The 17,795-nt window shown below is 45.8% G+C and overlaps 1 protein-coding gene across 1 annotated transcript; it reads right to left on the reverse strand.

Annotated features, from left to right (window-relative positions):
- Positions 1–1,471: 1,471 nt before the first annotated feature.
- Positions 1,472–15,943, reverse strand: CMAS (cytidine monophosphate N-acetylneuraminic acid synthetase). The gene is made up of 8 exons (XM_035128419.3): positions 15,091–15,943; positions 12,603–12,745; positions 10,864–11,019; positions 9,364–9,497; positions 8,175–8,269; positions 6,617–6,788; positions 5,286–5,439; positions 1,472–4,454 (listed from the first exon to the last, which is right to left on the reverse strand). The coding sequence occupies exons 1-8, from the start codon at positions 15,300–15,302 to the stop codon at positions 4,258–4,260; spliced, it is 1,263 nt and encodes a 420-aa protein (XP_034984310.1). The 5' UTR covers positions 15,303–15,943; the 3' UTR covers positions 1,472–4,257.
- Positions 15,944–17,795: the final 1,852 nt, after the last annotated feature.

The raw sequence follows: 17,795 nt of genomic DNA on the forward strand, positions 1-17,795 counted from the left end.
AAATTATATACAAAAAAGAAATGTAAAATGTAGAAATGTAAGACTCCAGTTTATATCTGCAAAAGGGCCGTACTGATGTTTGCTGGTCTCCGTCATTGAGAACCTAAGAAGAGTCTGCTGGATCAGGCCAAAGGCCCATCTAGTCCAGCATCCTGTTCTCACAGTGGCCAGCCAGATGCCTAATGAGAAGCCTGAGTGCAGGAGAACTCTCTCCTCCCAGTTCACAGCAGAGCTATCATGCCCCAAACCCTTCCCTCCATCTAATCTTCTGAAGCCACCCAAGTGGATGGCCACCACTGGCTCTTGTGGGAGTGAGTTCCACAGTCTAACTACGCACGGACCATTATCTCGGACCCCGGCCTATGCCGACTGCAGCTGATGGAAATAAAAACTCGGCAACATCTAGAGGGTGAGAGGTAATGTGCCCCTCTGAGATCGGATGCATTCTTACAGTTAGGCCGACCCCTCTTAGCCATTTATTGGGCCATGATGTGTGTGATGTCAATATCCCCAGCCTGCAGCCGCTTATCTGCACTTAGAATTCAATCCTTCCAGCCACAGAGGATTTTTTAAAAGAAAGCAGGGGGGGGGAACTATCGCTCTGTGGGGACTATTCTATTAACACTGGCAGTTGTTTTTACGATCGCGCCTGCAACCATTTAACAAATCGGCATCACAAATTAGAGCGGGGATGCGTAAATGAAAAGAGCCGGAGGCTGCGATATGATCAAAACCCCTGGCAATTCTGTGCTTCTGGCTTTGAAGGAGGAAGGTGGCAGCAACATCTAGTGGCCAAAACAGGAGGGAGTCTGAATTTTGCAGTTCTCAGGGCGGCTGCTTTCCAAGCAGACCTTGTTGATTTAAGGCAGTCCCTCGCTGAACCTTGCAAAGGGTGCACAGTTACCTTCAGCTAATTACCCCTGGATTGGACAAATCATGCTTGCCATGGGTCTCTAGGGCAAAGGATTGCCAGCCCAACTTATTAGTACAACCCCCCCCCCACACCTCTGCCTCTTATCCTCACAACCATCAAGTGAGGTAGGTTATTTATTTATTGCATTTACAGTCACACCTCAGTTTAAGTACACCTCGGTTTGAGTATTTTCAGTTTAAGTACTCCGCGGACCTGTCTGAAACAGATTGATCCACTTACCACCTGATCCACTTCAGGTTAAGTACACTTCAGGTTAAGTACAGACTTCCGGAAAAAATTGTGTTTGTAAATCGAGGTACCACTGTATATCATAGGTGAGATATATTTACTGGTATATCCAAAGATCTCAAGGTGGCATACATGGTTTCCCTCCTCCTCATTTAATCCCCCCCCCACGACAACCTTGCGAGGTAGGCCGAGAGGCAGTGACTACCCCAAGGAGGAAAAACTAAACCATACCAAACCACGGAAATGTGTTTGGTTTTTTTTTAAGAAAAAGCAACCCTTTTTTATTCTTGGATAGAAAAGCGAAGCCTGCTCTGATTAAGATTTATTTTAACCATTGGCAACTTATTATCCGAGCTTATAAATAATCAACAAGACAAATCAATTACAGTATCATTTTATATACATTAAAAAAGCCTTTTACCCAATCGAGCAACTGAGCAGTAGAAGTTCTCCATCTCCAGCCCCCAGGAAATTACTAAACACAAAGGACACAACATAACTCCATCCGCTGGAAGAAAATATATCCTATATTTAAGCAAGTAAGAAGATTCCTGCTGCGGGAGGCCAAAGTCCATCTAATACAGAATTCTGTTGCTACCTGAGTGCAACAGCGCTCTCCTTACTTGCAGTTCCCAGCACCTGGTAATTTTTTGAATACAACAGTCAGAAAACAGTACACCCACCCTCCGCTCACGAGTAATTCAATATAAATTCACTGCTCATCTTTCTGCTTAAGTGCTTAGGTCTCAGGAGAAAGGAAGACCACTCCTTCGCAACTCCTCTCTTGTCTCTCTTCCCATCTGGCCAAAACACACTCCAGTTCATACATGGATATTCCATTTTTTGTGTGTGTGTGGGGGGGGCAAACAGAAGCTAAACATAGCTAAACATAAACCTATTTGCAGGTATTTTGCTAACAACAGTGGGGTTTTCTTCCAGTTCAAATCCTCTGGAAAGGTGACCAGTTTTGAATGTGGAGAACCACTAGGTTTTTAGAATTGGTTTCAGAGGTCCATATATCCAGCCTTGCCAGAAGGCGATTTCTGAGAAGGCAGACGACTGCAAAGCAGAAGCTTTAATCTGGTGCATGGGCGTACCCAGCATGGGGCAGGGGGGCAGCTGCCCCCCCAGAAGCAGGGCAGCTGGAGAGGACAGGCAGGGGCGCTGCCTGCTGTGCTCCGCCTCAGCTTGCTTGGCTGAAGCAAAACGGCAGCAGCGGCAGTGAGGTGCCGCAGAGCATTGTGGGGCAGCACTTTCTGTGCTGTGCTCGCTGTGACTTGAAAGAGTGTGGGCTGAAGTTAGCCCAGGTCCAGCTGCTGCCTCGTTTTAGTCACTGCTGCCATTAAAGGAGCGGGCGAGACAGGAGTGCAAGCGCGGGTGGGTCCGTGTGCTGCCTTGTAAACGGCCCCCTTTTCTCTGGTTGGGTGGGTGGACATTGACCATGTCTCCTGGGGGGATCCTGGCCACGTCATTGCCAGCTAGCCAATCGGTTGGCTGGGGGCGTGTCTGGGGCGTGTCTGGTGTGCCCCCCCTAGCTTTGATCCTGGGTACGCCCATGATCTGGTGCATATTGGATCCATGCATAAATGTGACCCAGGCAACATTAAGCAAGGGTGGATACAAGTCTCTATGTGTTCGGTGCTTGCAAACAAGCAGAGCCTTCCAGATCATGATTACTGGGCCCGAGTGCATAGCAGCTAGCAAATGCCTCTATCGTCCTTTAAAACGAAACACCCATTGCGTGGTGCATTGTGCGGTTAAGTGCTTTCAGGGGGAGCTGATCCTCCAGTTAAAACTCAGCCCAAAAGGACAGGACGGAAAACGTTCATCAGGCTGTGTTACGCCTTGCTGCAGGAGAGGGAGCTGAATGTTTGAATGGTCCCCTCATGTTAAACACAAAACAAAAACCCAACCCATCCCTTGCCGATTCAGAATTCAGCATTTTCGGGAGAAGTGTTGACCCTAGATTTTACTCAGCATGCAAGCCACTCTCCATCAATATATAGGGAAGGGTTATAAGGAAGGCAGAATTATCATATGCACCCTCCAGGGGAAAAAAAAGTTTCTCCAATAAGATGGGATGGGAGGAGAAAAAGAGCATCAGACCTGAAGACCAGAATCAAAAGGTAGTGAGCCTATGAACCGCAAGTAGGAATGGGCAACATCTGTAGCAGAAATTTGGTTGCAAATGTCAAGCAGATAGCCAATCAGACGGCATCTTGAGCAGCAACTAATGGAATCAGGGCAGCCTATCGCTGCCTTTGTAGGAAGATTATGTGTCCATCAAGCCCAGGATTATTGATCGAGGGTCTACGGCCCTTTCACATTACCACTCGCCTGATCCTATTAACTGGAGGTGCCGGGGTTTGAATCTGGGAACTTTCCACATATAAAGCATGCCACCCCTGAATTATGGGCCCCTCCACTGTACAATCCGGAACAGCGGTGGGATTCAGTTTCTTGCAAACTTGAGAGTCCTTATACATAACCTTGCTGCAGGAGCACAATTCTTGAGAGATGGACAGTGGAATGCCTGTATTCCTACTAGACAGGAGAGGGCAGACCCTTTCTCACATAGAAGACCACTCCCTATTCTGTTGGGAGCCGCCCAACAAGTGGCTGGGGAAACCCAGCCAGATGGGTGCAGTATAAATAATAAATTATTATTATTATCCCTGCAAGGAACTGAACTTTGAAAACAACAGCCCCTCCTCGTTCCCATCAAATCTGTTCCTAGCACAATAGCATTTGATACTGATAAAATCCTACATTTGCCTTAAAAAAACCCAAACCACCAAAAATCACATTTGAAAACAACAGGTCCATTCTAGCAAGACCCATGATTTTGAGCTATATTGCAATATTGGCTTGATCTGGCTGGCTTTTTTATGCCAGCATGGGACCACAAGAGGAAACATAATGATTTGATTTAAATGCTTGGAAATCCATGCAATTTACAATTTCCTGAGAATGCCCTTTGGGATCCTTGAAATGTCAAAAAAAGAAAAAAAAGGGAAGAAAAGATCATTCAGTGAGTGAATGAAAGAAATGAATCAGGAGACTGTTTCCCCAAGGGTGGCGGCTTCAGAATTTTATCAGCAGAGTTTCTTTCCAGCTGAATTCACCTTTTCCATTAGGAGGAATATGTGCTCTGCAAACTCCCGGATCGCGCCACGGCCACCGTTGCATTTGCAGATGTAGCCCGTGGCTTTCTGGGCAGCAGGGCAGCCGTCGGCGGGGACGGCACTCATGCCAGCTTTCTTCAGGCACTCCACATCCGATTCCTCATTTCCTGCCGCGACAGAGACACACATTTGATCAGGACCCTATCAACAAAAGCCCACCGCTAGTAGAAGACTGTTGGTTCTAAGCGTTCGTTCACCAAAGCTTCTGAATTTCATTCCCCAAAGAATGAAAGTGCTTGCAACAGTGCACCACAAAACCTAAGGTTTCATAGGATCACAGGATTGGAGAGTTAGAAGGGACCCGCCCCCAGGGTCATCTAATCCAACCCCCTGCACTGCAGGAATCACAGCTGTGCAGGAGAACTCCCCAGCACATTGGGAACAGGAGCCTTTGCTTGGTAAGCATTATAGTTTTGCTTGTATTCTTCAAGAGGAGATTCTCTAGGGTGGCTAATCTGTGGCCTTCAAGATGTTGCTGGACTACAGATCATGTTACACTTGGCCATTGGTCAAGCAGGCAAGGGCTGATGGGAGCTGGAGTTCAACAGCGTTTGGAAGGTCAAAGGATGGTCATCCCTAGATTAGACCAAACACGTAAAAAAACACCAAACCCTTAGATGCAAACTTTGACAAGAGCTGTCATAAGATACTTTAGATCGGGGCAGTCCAGCCTTGACATGGAACGCGAGGCTGCACCACTGCCTTGCTGTTTGTGTTGGAGGGAAGGCCGAAATTTGGCACCCTCCCATCCCTCATGCAATATGGTGTACATAATGAGAGCTTGTGGGTTGGCTCTCCGGTTGTTGATAGACTCCAGCTCCCAGCAGCTCCAGCCAGTGCAGCTAATGGCCAGGGATGATGGGAGTTGTAGTCCACAGGCTCCCCATCCCTGACATACAGCACAGAGCTAGATTTTTCATGTGGCGATCAGGCCTCACCTAAATACGCCACTTCCTTCCAGCAAAGCCCCATTTCCTTCCTCCATTTCTCTACGACCGGCAGCTTGTCAGCCACGTTGACTTCCGCAGCGCATCCCAAGTTCATGGCAGAAAGAGTCTTCGATGAGCAGTCCCTCTCGGAGATCAGCCGCACCTATGGACACAAGAAGAGCCTGCTGGATCAGGCCAAAGGCCCACCAAGTCCAGCATCCTGTTCTCACAGTGGCCGACCAGATGTCTGTAGGAAGCCTGCAAGGGGGACATGAGCAGGACAAGAGTACTATCCCAGACTGAGGTTTCCAGCAACTGGTATTCAGAAGCTCTACTGCCTCTAACTGTGGGAGCAGAGCATGTTAAAGAGGCCAGAAGAGGTCTCTAACATCTCCTCTTGAAGGCCTCTCACAGAGCAGCCACCGATAGTCTGCTCCTCTTTGAAAGCCATCTGGGTTAAGAGATGGAAAGACAAAGTCCCTACCAGAGAATAATGGCAAAATAAGCTGATGGATTACGCCGAAATGGCAAAACTGACTGGAAAGCTCAGGAACCAAGAAGACCAAAACTTCAATAAAAGAATGGGGGGAAATTTATAATTTACTTGAGAGACCACTGTAAGCAGATGAAAGCACTACCGTAGCAGGATTGCAATAACACTTGTAATGTAGAAGATGTTGTGGATTAAAAAGGAAAAGAGAAAAAAATTGGATGATGAAATAATATGCAGTTGAAAAGGTTTATGATAGGACCCATGGAAGGGAAAGGTGGGAAGTCTAGAGATTCAGAGAAATCTCTAAATATGGATATGTGTTTTGTATTGTTATAACTCTGTACTTGTAAAATCAAATAAAAATTATTTACACGCACACATACACAAAAAGAAACATACAAAGAAAAAAGAAAAAAAGAAAGTCAAAGGGGTTGGTGGCTACCACTGTTTTCTGGGGGAGTGAATTTTATCTTGTAATTTTTACAGGAGCTTTACACAATAGTTTTGCAACATGAAAAGCTCCTGTAAAAATAACACGATGAAATCTTTTTGGAACAAAACTTACTGCAGTAATTTGGGATGTTTTCTTTTTTCTTTTTGAGAACTCATACATGCAGTTCCTGAGTTTAGTGGGAGATGAGATAAACAGCCGCATTTAATCAAGGCAACAAAGCCCTGCTAAGCCCCTTTTAAAGTCCCAACCAAGCTGAGCCATATGCTTTTGAGGTTCTCTCCCCGAAATGCTGAGATCTAGAAACTTGCTTTCCTTACAACGAAAGGCAAGTTCCTCCTGGCAACCCTGACGGGTGAATCAACCGCAAGACAGCTGCAAGAAGCAAAGGCACACCTCGACACCTCTCTTCTGAAGCAGGCAGATTCCAGTTGCATCCCTGACGTCGTAGGAAAGAATCTCCTTCTCGTCTCCTGAGACGTAGATGTGGCCCGTGGTGAGGCATCCATCAATGGTACAAACCAGCAGCTTCACCTCTTTCAAGGCCTCTTTACCAAAGTAGCCGTACCTAGAAAGATGGGTGTGGCAATCATAAGTAAGGGGGTGGCGTCTGTGTGTTTGTGTGTGACATTTGCCTCTAACTATGCAATCTCACATGACTGGGGAAAGGGAAAACAAACGAGAGAATAAGAACTTCATTCTCACTGAGGTTGCAAACCTGCTTCTGGGCTGTACCACTTCTGTCTTCTTCTTTGGCAATCACTCATAGCTGAGCAAGATTGTCTTCCATAAACACAGTTTTAACAGTGAGTCCATAAGTGACTGTGGAGGCCAATTCTGGATCCACACAGTGGGGACATAGGTTTCTGGGTGGGAGTTGATCATGGTGAGGGTTTGCCAAGCGTGCCTTCCTCTTAGGACATTTCTCCCTTTCGTCCTTAGTTTGAGCATCTTCAAATCCCATGGCACCTTTGGTAAAGGCTGTTCTCCAATTGGAGCACTTGCAGGCCAGTGTTTCCCAGTTGTTGGTGTTTATACTACATTTGTTTAGATTTGCCTTGAGAGAGTCTTTAAACCTATTTAAACCACTTCTGTAGGAAGGCACCCACCCGATACAGTATATATTTCTTCTGATATGATTCCCTGAACAAGCAGGTGTCAGGAATAAAGGAAGCTAGCCTAGCCTCTCTTTTTTTTCCTTCGAAGAGGGCATTTTTGCATATAGGGGGATTTTTGCAAATTGGGGGATCCCCCGATCGCAGGATGGAGTGGTATAGCCCAGGCACAGGTTTGCAACCTCAATGAGGAATGGGCCATAGTGTGGCCAGACGTTTTAGGCACGTATTCCTTACAATTATGTTTTTTTAGCACTCTTTAATTAAAAAATTCATAAGGCAATTAACATTATTCATTTGCAAAAATTTCTTTTTTGTTGTGGGCATCTGTCTGTCAAGGGACACACCTAGGGGTGAAGTCAAACTGCTGGAGAATCAGAGCACCCACTGTGGCTGCAGAAACTGGTAAGTCGTAACAGCTGCCCCTCGCCTTAGCAGCACCTAAGTGACCTCTTCTGGAGCCTGGGCAGTGTGTGTGGAGGTCCTGGGCTGCCCAGGACTTGCTGATGTGGTCCAAAGGAAATCAGAGCAATACATTTGACACCAGCTTGGCTAAAGGAGTTGCTGGAAGGAGGCGTACAGTCTTAGGGACACCACTCTGGATTTGTGTAGCAGGGTTTCATCCTCCAGCCCTTTCTTCTCCCATTGCTGCCCCACAAGGCAAAGGGTAAAAAATTCTATACCATCATCATTCAGGGGAAAAAAAAACCCGTCCCATATGATGGTGAATGGCAGAACACGAACATTAAAACTACATTTATCTAAGAGAAACATATGTAATACAAACTAGAGCAAACTGTGGAGGCGCCAAATAAATGAAATATACACATTTATATTACCGCAGGACTCTTTGCTCTGCAATGGGCCAGTCAATGTCAACATCTATATCCACGCTATGCTCGGCGCGCATTTCGTAATAAGCCATTTTCCCACCCTAAGCAAAATTAAAAGAACACGCCAGTCAGTGTGGCTGAAGCAGAGAGGGAGGAAGGGGCAGAATATGCCAACATGTGGTATTTCATGTCAAATGACCTCTGGGGCACACGCAGCCACCTAGAGAGCAGCAGGGGCCTCTGCCCAACCCTTTCTCCAGCAGCAGACGGCATTCCCAACACAGAAGGAAGAAAAGGAAGGAAGTCTTCCACTTAATGCTTCCTGGAAGGGGCTCAAGGAGACCTGAGTTTAAGTGCCTAAGCAAGGCAAACTGATGGCTTTCTTAGACAGGTGTGAATGTGAACTAAAGTCTCTCTGGTCTTGCGCTACAATGGAGCCTCTTCCTACACCTTTCCACTTATTTATTTTGACTTGCCAAGGTTCATATCTTGTCCACTGCACTTCATGCGCCAGCCCAGACTGGACTACTGCAATGTGCTCCATGTGGGGCTGCCCTTGGAGACGGCTAGGAAGCATCAATTCAGGTCCAAATGCAGCAGCCAGATGACTGGATGGGGTATCATTAAAATCTCAGATAAGCACTGCTTTCCAGCAGTTGCCTTGGTGGGGAACAACAACCCAGGCAGGAAGTTCTAAACCTTCTCCCCTTTCAATTTTCCTGCCAAATCCCCCCACAGCTAGCCAAAAAGGTTGGTGTTTGCCCAGAAGGTGCCATTGCAACGTATTTATTCATCCCCTTTCTCCCCATTTTATCCCCACAACAACCCTGTGAGGTGGGTTAGGTTGAGAAACTGCCCAAGGTCACCCAGTGAGCTTCATTGCTGAGTTGGGACAAGTCTCAGTCCAGCACTCTTAAGAATTACACCACACGGGCCCTTTGAAGGGGGATTTTTGGTGGGGAAATGGCACAGGAGAGAAGAGACCCACCCACCCAGCCAGGATTCCTTCCCATAATGTAGGTGTTTGAAGAGCAATTAAGTTTGCTGCATTGAAATAAGTGTTGTATAGTGTTGGACTGAGACCTGAGAGACAGGAGCCTCAAAAGCTCCCCTTAGAAGACAAATTTCAAAAAGGAAAGGAGGAAAACTGTTAAGATGGGACGGACGAAATTCCCAGCTCAACATCTGCACCCACCTGCAAATACCCCTTTTCGATCAGGGGCCTTTTGGCAAAGTAGAAAGACCCGTTTTCATAGAGCTCTCCATCCCAGTCCTGCCGGCGGGGGCGCTTGGCCGGATTCAGATTTTGAGGTACTGTCACTTCACTTACTGATAAAAGATGGGGGGGGAAGGGGAGAAAGAGACGAGAGGCAAAAGAACAACATTAGTGAGGTGTAGGGGTGTGTGTGTGTGTGTGTGTGTGTGTACCATGAAGTCCAATGGCTGCTTGATTTTGAATCTCCGCTACCCTCGGGATTAAAACTGCACTTAATGCATGCAATGATGCTCTTTTTCACCTGTCTGAGACCTCTCCCTGTGGGGGTTTCGCAGTCCCCAGGGGGGATAAAAAATCAACGCTTTTTTAAAAAACGATTTATTTATTTATTTAAATCGGATTTATAAAATAAAATGCTTTTGGAGGAAAAATATTTCTATATATAGTTTTCTATTCAAGTTACGTTATAGTCCAAATGCTATTCATCAGGAAATAAGGATTTGTTTTAAGTTTTTCATGTGTGCTAAGACTCGGTCTGTTTTTAAAAACAACAACAACAACCACCCGTTTAACCACATCAGTTAACAAATATGGATACATATGCTATAATGTTATTGTTTTGGTTAAATAAATTGTTATTAAGGAAATGATTATTTTTCTCCTTCCAATAAAGTACAGCAGAAAAGTTGTTCAAATAGAAACAGTTAACTTATTAAACCTCACAATAATCTCATAATTATCTGTCAACGTATTTCTAATAGTATAACCAAATCAGTAATTATTGTTTGATATAACTGTAAAAACTACTCTGAAAATTTATTATTCCAAAAATGAAACCTTCACCTGGTTGCAAATATTAAGATTATATCAGCAAGAACGAGTCTTTCTGTAAAAAATAAAATAAAATAAAAAATAAACAAATAAAGTCTTACTGACGATTGGTTTAAATCGTGACTGAAATCGATTTGTTTTAAATCAAATCTACCCTGGCAGTCCCAAAAACAAATGAACGAGGCTCGAGGGGGGCTGGACTAGATGACCCTTGGTGTTCCTTTTGACTCCTATGATCTCCAGGATGCTCTAAAGGATGACTACTCGGAGCTGTCAGACGGAGCTGGTGTGGGAGACATGGTGCCTGGCATTTCCAGGCAAAAGGGCATGAAAACCTCCAATGGCCCCAAAAGAGGAGAGGGATTCAGAGCAACTCACTTCCAAAGTAAGATGGGCTCTAGCAAATGGCTGGATATTATCTGATCGCAGAGCTGATACAATGCAAATGGCAAATGACCGAGAATTAAAGATCGAGGATCAGTCTAATAGGGATAGATTGGGGGGGGGGAATGTCTATGACTGCTTTTAAATTCACTTGGGAGTTTGAATATAGGATGGCATTGGTCTATTTATGCATACGTAATAATGACGGAAACGATAATAATTTATATTTGCCTGAATGCTTTTATGAGAAGCGATACCGCTCACCTCCTTTTTTTATTTCGCTCCACCGGAACTGATGCCGCCTGACGACGGAGAACACGGAATCAAAGCCATCCTCGCGGATCATTTTGGCCACCCTGGTAAGATCGGTGGGGTGTAAACAAGGGGAAGTGGCTTGAATATTTCCTATGACATCAACCTCTGAAGTGGGGAGGGGAAAGGAGAAGAGAATGGCACAGAGGAGATGAATATCCGTGTTTAGGTAACAATGTGCAATATTACTCACAACGCATCAGTAGCATCTCCAGTACTACTGTACAACACTACATTAAAAAAAAGTTCAGGCGGAGACATAAGAGGAAATCTGAAACATCAGCAGGCTATTATCTTTAGCAGGACCAAATTTGAATTTAGCCAGTACAGTGGAACCTCAGTTTATGAACACCTCGGTTTATGAATTTTCGGTTTATGAACACCGCGGACCCATCTGGAACGGATTAATTCACTTTCCATTACTTTCAATGGGAAAGTTCGCTTCAGTTTATGAACGCTTCAATTTATTAACAGACTTCCGGAACCAACTACACCCATGCTTCGGGTTAAGTACGCTTCAGGTTGAGTACTCCGCGGACCCGTCTGGAACAGATTAATCCACTTTCCATTACTTTCAATGGGAAAGTTCGCTTCAGTTTATGAACGCTTCAGTTTATGAACAGACTTCCGGAACCAACTACACCCATGCTTCGGGTTAAGTACGCTTCAGGTTGAGTACTCCGCGGACCCGTCTGGAACAGATTAATCCACTTTCCATTACTGTCAATGGGGAAGTTCGCTTCAGTTTATGAACGCTTCAGTTTAAGTACTCTGCGGACCGTCTGGAACAGATTAATCCACTTTCCATTACTTTCAATGGGGAAGTTCGCTTCAGTTTATGAACGCTTCAGTTTAAGTACTCTGCGGACCGTCTGGAACAGATTAATCCACTTTCCATTACTTTCAATGGGAAAGTTCGCTTCAGTTTATGAACGCTTCAGTTTAAGTACTTTGCGGACCGTCTGGAACAGATTAATCCACTTTCCATTACTTTCAATGGGAAAGTTCGCTTCAGTTTATGAACGCTTCAGTTTAAGTACTCTGCGGACCGTCTGGAACGGATTAATCCACTTTCCATTACTTTCAATGGGAAAGTTCACTTCAGTTTATGAACGCTTCAGTTTATGAACAGACTTCCGGAACCAATTGTGTTCATAAACTGAGGTACCACTGTACCCTGGTAACCACTGGCAACATGAAATTCCACGCAGGTGAGCCAGAGCTCCATTCTTTGCTGTATATTAAAAACCAACCAACCAAAAACAAGCTAGTAACTTTTGCGGACTTGTTTACAAGGCTGACCTGAAAGTCATGAAACAGCAAACTGATGGTGTGTGTGTGTGTAATCTCTCTCTCCCCTCCCCCATTTCATAAAATTCTTTAGAAACCATGAATGGACACCAGTTGCAAATGCAATTATTAGGCACGCTTCGCAGTTTCAAAGTGTTCAGCTTTGTTTACTAAATGCAAGTAAAATAAACACGCTGAATTAGAACAATTTCCAACACAAACTCAATTTTTTCTGGTGCAAATCACTACAATGTGAATTGCCTTATTTTGCCTCTTGCCTAAATTTTAAAGATGGTGATTTGATTACCGTATTTGTTTTCAATGTTTAAGCTGCCTTAAGAAAGGAGGGGGGAGTAATATAAAAATATAGATACTTTTTAAAACAAAGGTGGGCGCCATACCATCGTGATACTGAAGGAACTCCACGATGGCATCTAGGGAGGTAGAGGAGTCTTTCGACACTTCCGAGCTTCTCCGGTGGACTTTTGCCCCAAACTGCTTGGCCACTTTCTCGATTTCGTCGTGGTCTGTGGAAACCCACACGCTGTCGGCAGGCAGAAGGCAGCAGCAACAAGTTATTGCCCAGACAGACAAGAAGGATCAAAGCTATTTCCCTACAGGCCACCGAGAACGGAAGTCACAAGAAAATAAAAAGAAAACCTTGCAAACATCGGAGATGTAATGCAGCTGCATACCGGTAATGCTCACATCTTCCTTTGTACCTAGCACAGAGATGAGGAATTTGCAGCCTTCTGAATGTTGTCGGGAACACTGCCCCCATCAATCTGTGACCGCTGGCTTGGCTGATGGGAGTTGGGAGTCCAGCAACATCTGGAGAGCCACAGGTTCTCCATTTCTGCATTACAGCTCAGCCCACAGCTGTCAAGTTCTCCCTTTTTTTTAAAGGGAAAATCCCTTATGTTGAATAGGCTTCCTCACGAGAAAAGGGAAAGCTTGACAGCTATGGCTCAGCCTTAGTGGCAGGCCTGTAAATAGCCAGGTAATTTGGTATCTCATGAGTGGGAATAATATCATAGCTGTCAAGTTCTCCTTTTTTTAAAGGGAAATTCCCTTATGCTGAATAGGCTTCCTCGTGAGAACAGGGAAAACTTGACAGCTATGAATAATATCCAAGAGAGCAGAATGGAAGGCTCATGGGACGCCGACTTCAGTATCAAAAAGTGAGTTGTTAAATGCAACAGATAAGACAGATTGATCCTATGCATTTTTTAAAACTAATTATTATTTTATTATTATTTTAAAACTAATTATTTATTGTTTTCAGCTGGAAAGGAAGAAAGGAGAGAAGAAGGCAACATTCATGTCCAAGAGTCTCTCGCCAGAAAGAATAATAGAATTGTTGAGTTGGAAGGGGCCCTGAGGGTCATCTAGCCCAACCCGCTCCAAAAAGTCCTGGGAACTCGGCAATCACAGTCCTTCAACGGCGACATGGATAAAGGAAACAAAGGCAACCAGGCCCATTCAAGCACAGCTGACTCAATGAAGTCCCTGTCACTCTGTGTCAACTTTTTACACACAACTACGCTCCATAAAGCTGGACCATAAAGAAGGCTGATCGCCGAAGAATTGATGCTTTTGAATTATGGTGCTGGAGGAGACTCTTGAGAGTCCCATGGACTGCTAGAAGATCAAACCTATCCATTCTAAAGGAAATCAGCCCTGAGTGCTCCCTGGAAGGACAGATCGTGAAGCTGAGGCTCCAATACTTTGGCCACCTCATGAGAAGAGAAGAATCCTTGGAAAAGACCCTGATGTTGGGAAAGATTGAGGGCACTAGGAGAAGGGGACGACAGAGGACAAGATGGTTGGACAGTGTTCTCGAAGCTACGAACATGAGTTTGACCCAACTGCGGGAGGCAGTGCAAGACAGGAGTGCCTGGCGTGCTATGGTCCATGGGGTCACGAAGAGTCGGACACGACTAAACGACTAAACAACAACAACACGCTCCAGATGCAGTTAAACCAGTTCTGGAGAGGACACCCCCCCCTCCACCAACCACTACATACTGTATAGTCATTCGGGCATGCATGCCTTTACGGAACAACTTTTGACTGCTTTTATATGTATGCGGCACTGTTCTGAAATGTTTGTGTTGTTTTAGATCTATCTATCGAATTGCTTTTAAATTGTTATGGAAATTTTTAATAAATAAATTTTATTTGTGTGGCTGAAGCCATTGCAAAAAAGTACACAAAACAGAACAGAACACATTGCACAGTTAAAATAATTAGTTGAAGCAGACATTCTGACACATTCTGCTCTCCTGAAGAATCAGATCGGCCCCACAAACCTTTCTCCTTCAAATTGCCACAGAACTGGCCACTTTTCCAGAGGTGTAGAAGTTTGTCCCTTAATAAAAAGTTAATCAAAGACCTAATTGGTCTCCCAAGCAGGAGATTTAAATGTCTGAACACATCTGCTCTCAAGTCCTTCTAGACTGGTAAGTAGTGGAGTAAATATTCAGGCACAATGACATATTTGTAGTTGTTTTTACACCGTCATTGTTTAATTACAAAAAACGAACAACTGTTTCATTCTTTCTGTAAGCTGCTTTACAATCAAGCGGTATATAAAGTTTTCTGAAATAAATAAATAAACACACACACGAGAGCCATTTTTTAAAAATGAAAAAAACCACAGCAAGCCCGGACTATATATAAATTAAGCTAAAAAGCCTTGCTTTGAAATAGAAAAAGAAGCTATTGCCTTGCATTTCCCCCCCCCCCCCAAACTCCTCTGTCCAATTTCCAGAGAGTCTCAAAATCACCCCGAAGTCTCGCCTGGAGACAAAAGAACTCTCGCTCCTTGGGTGGGTGAAGTGGGGAGCGGGGGGAGAAAAAGGAAATGGTAACCGCGCATGCGCACACCTCTGGAAGACGCCGGAGTCGAGGGCTGCCCTCAGCACCCAACCAATCAGAGGGACCCCGGCCAGGAGCTTAATGTTCTTTAGCGGGATTCCTTTGCTGCCGCCGCGAGCCAACACCAGCGCCGCCATATGCAGCGGCGGCCGGCCGGCATCTCCCGCCGGCTGGAGGGCGGAGGGCCCTCCCGAGGAGGAATCAGCGGCTGGCGCAGCCATTGCTTGCTGAGGGGAAAAAACCTTGGAAGCCACGTCCGTAGCCGCACCCCTTCGCGCATGCGCGGCGCTCGAGGAGCATGCCAGGAGGCATAGTTGTTCGTTTGTTTTTAAGGCGCGTGGCTTCCTTCGGGCAAGGTGTTCTGGGAATAGGGTTGTACGCCTGCGCAGCAACTACGCCGAGGATGATGGGAAGTGTAGTTCGTTCGCCGAGGAGGGAGAACGGAAGCTGATGAGCAAAGTTGTTCGGGAGGGTGCAGAAGCTGGAGTTTCATTTTAGCCTGCAGAGTTCGTGGACACCCAGTGAATCTGAAATGCTGGAAGTTCCGCTGGGACGCATAAAGCGGGAAGCGCTTCTTCACGCAGGATATGGTTAATCTGTGGAACTCTCTACCACAGGAGGCAGTGGTGGTCACCGACTTAGATGACTTTGAAAGGGGATCATGAAGGAGGAGAGACAGCCACTAGCACCAGGGATGACTCTGCTGGGGATGGGGAGGGCCCTTGATCCCCACCAGAGCAATTATTATTATTATTATTATTATTATTATTATTATTATTATTTATACATACATACCCACCCGTCTGGCTGGGTTTTCCCAGCCACACTGGGCGGCTCCCAACAGAATATAAAAAAACACAATAAAAAAATCAAACATTAAAAACTTCCTGATAGAGGGCTGCCTTCAGATGTCTTCCAAAAGTCAGTTGTTTATTTTCTTGCCATCTGATGGGAGGGCGTTCCACAGGGCGGGGGCCACTACCGAGAAGGCCCTCTGCCTAGCAAAGGAGCCCTGATGCTCCCCCCCCGGCCACTCAACCATGAGTGGGGGAGCACCGGGGGTGGCTCTGCAGGGGATGGGGAGCCCTCCTGTGCCCCAGCTGAGCCATACAAACAAGCTGCTTTGTCCCAGCCCACTAGGTGCTGGGGTGAAACTGCCTCAGCTCCCTTAGTGAGAGCTGCAGCAATTTCATCCGGCGCGTCACAGGCTGATGCCCATGCAGCTTGTTTTCTCAACATTGCGCTATATTGCCAGACCGCAATATTCAGCTGGTGATATACCACGATGTTGAAAAGCTGATATCACCCAGCCCTAATGGGGAGGAGAACTTACGTGCATCATCTCAAGCTCTCTGGGCAAAAGGAGGGTTACAAATGTCACAAACACAGAGGTGGTCCTTGGCAAACGTGACATGAGTCAGCAGTGTGATGCAGCAGCTAAAAAAGCCAATGCAATTCTGGGCTGCATCAATAGGAGTATAGCATCTAGATCAAGGGAAGTAATAGTACCACTGTATTCTGCTCTGGTCAGACCTCACCTGGAGTACTGTGTCCAGTTCTGGGCACCACAGTTCAAGAAGGATACTGACAAGCTGGAACGTGTCCAGAAGAGGGCAACCAAAATGGTCAAAGGCCTGGAAACGATGCCTTATGAGGAATGGCTTAGGGAGCTGGGTATGTTTAGCCTGGAGAAGAGAAGGTTAAGGGGTGATACGATAGCCATGTTCAAATATATAAAAGGATGTCATATAGAGGAGGGAGAAAGGTTGTTTTCTGCTGCTCCAGAGAAGCGGACACTGAGCAATGGATTCAAGCTACAAGAAAGAAGATTTCACCTAAACATTAGGTGTAGACAGTAAGAGCTATTCCTCAGTGGAATTTGCTGCCAAGGAGTGTGGTGGAGTCTCCTTCTTTGGAGGTCTTTAAGCAGAGGCTTGACAGCCATATGTCAGGAATGCTTTGATGGTGTTTCCTGCTTGGCAGGGAGTTGGACTGGATGGCCCTTGTGGTCTCTTCCAACTCTATGATTATATGAAAGCACCTAATACAGGCCTGCAGCAGGGTTTATCTTTGTCCGGGGATGCGGAACCTGTGCCTTTCTGATGCTGTTGGACTCTAGCTCTCATCAGCTCTAGCAAGCATGGTCGGCGGTCAAGAATGATGGGAGCTGTGGTCCATCAACGTCTGGATCTCCACAGGTTCCCCATCACTGCCCTAGTCTAAAGGAAGAGAGGAAGTGCCTTTAATCTCCTGTATCTCACTGCAACGCGGCTTGTGTGATGCTCTCACCTAATGCTAATAATGCAGTTAGCAGTGGAGCTTTATCCTCTCAGAGCTGTCATTCCTGCAGTAAATTTTCAAGTCCTGCAGAGTGCAGCCTGGCCACAAGTGGGCAGGGGGGAGCTTGCTTCTCTCTCTTACGGAGAAGGAGCATAGCAGCTCAGTGGCACCGCATCTCTGTTACCGTCCCGGGTTCAATCCTTGACAACTCCGGGTAAGGGTGGGAATGGCCTCTGCCTGAAACCTTGGAGAGCTACCAAGATGGAAGGCAGATTCCTACATTCCTCTTCCTTTCTCTCTGGAATCTCAAGGCCTGAGGGGCTTCTTGCCATCAGTTCCTTAAGGGTGTTGGTCTCGCAAAATGTTGGTCTTTGAATTCACCCATTAGGGAAGTCTTGGTGCACCCTATATTGGGTTGCTCCCCATCTGCAAGG

This window comes from Zootoca vivipara, chromosome 9 (assembly GCF_965207765.1).
Source record: "Zootoca vivipara chromosome 9, rZooViv2.hap1.1, whole genome shotgun sequence".
Classification (NCBI taxonomy): domain Eukaryota; kingdom Metazoa; phylum Chordata; class Lepidosauria; order Squamata; family Lacertidae; genus Zootoca; species Zootoca vivipara.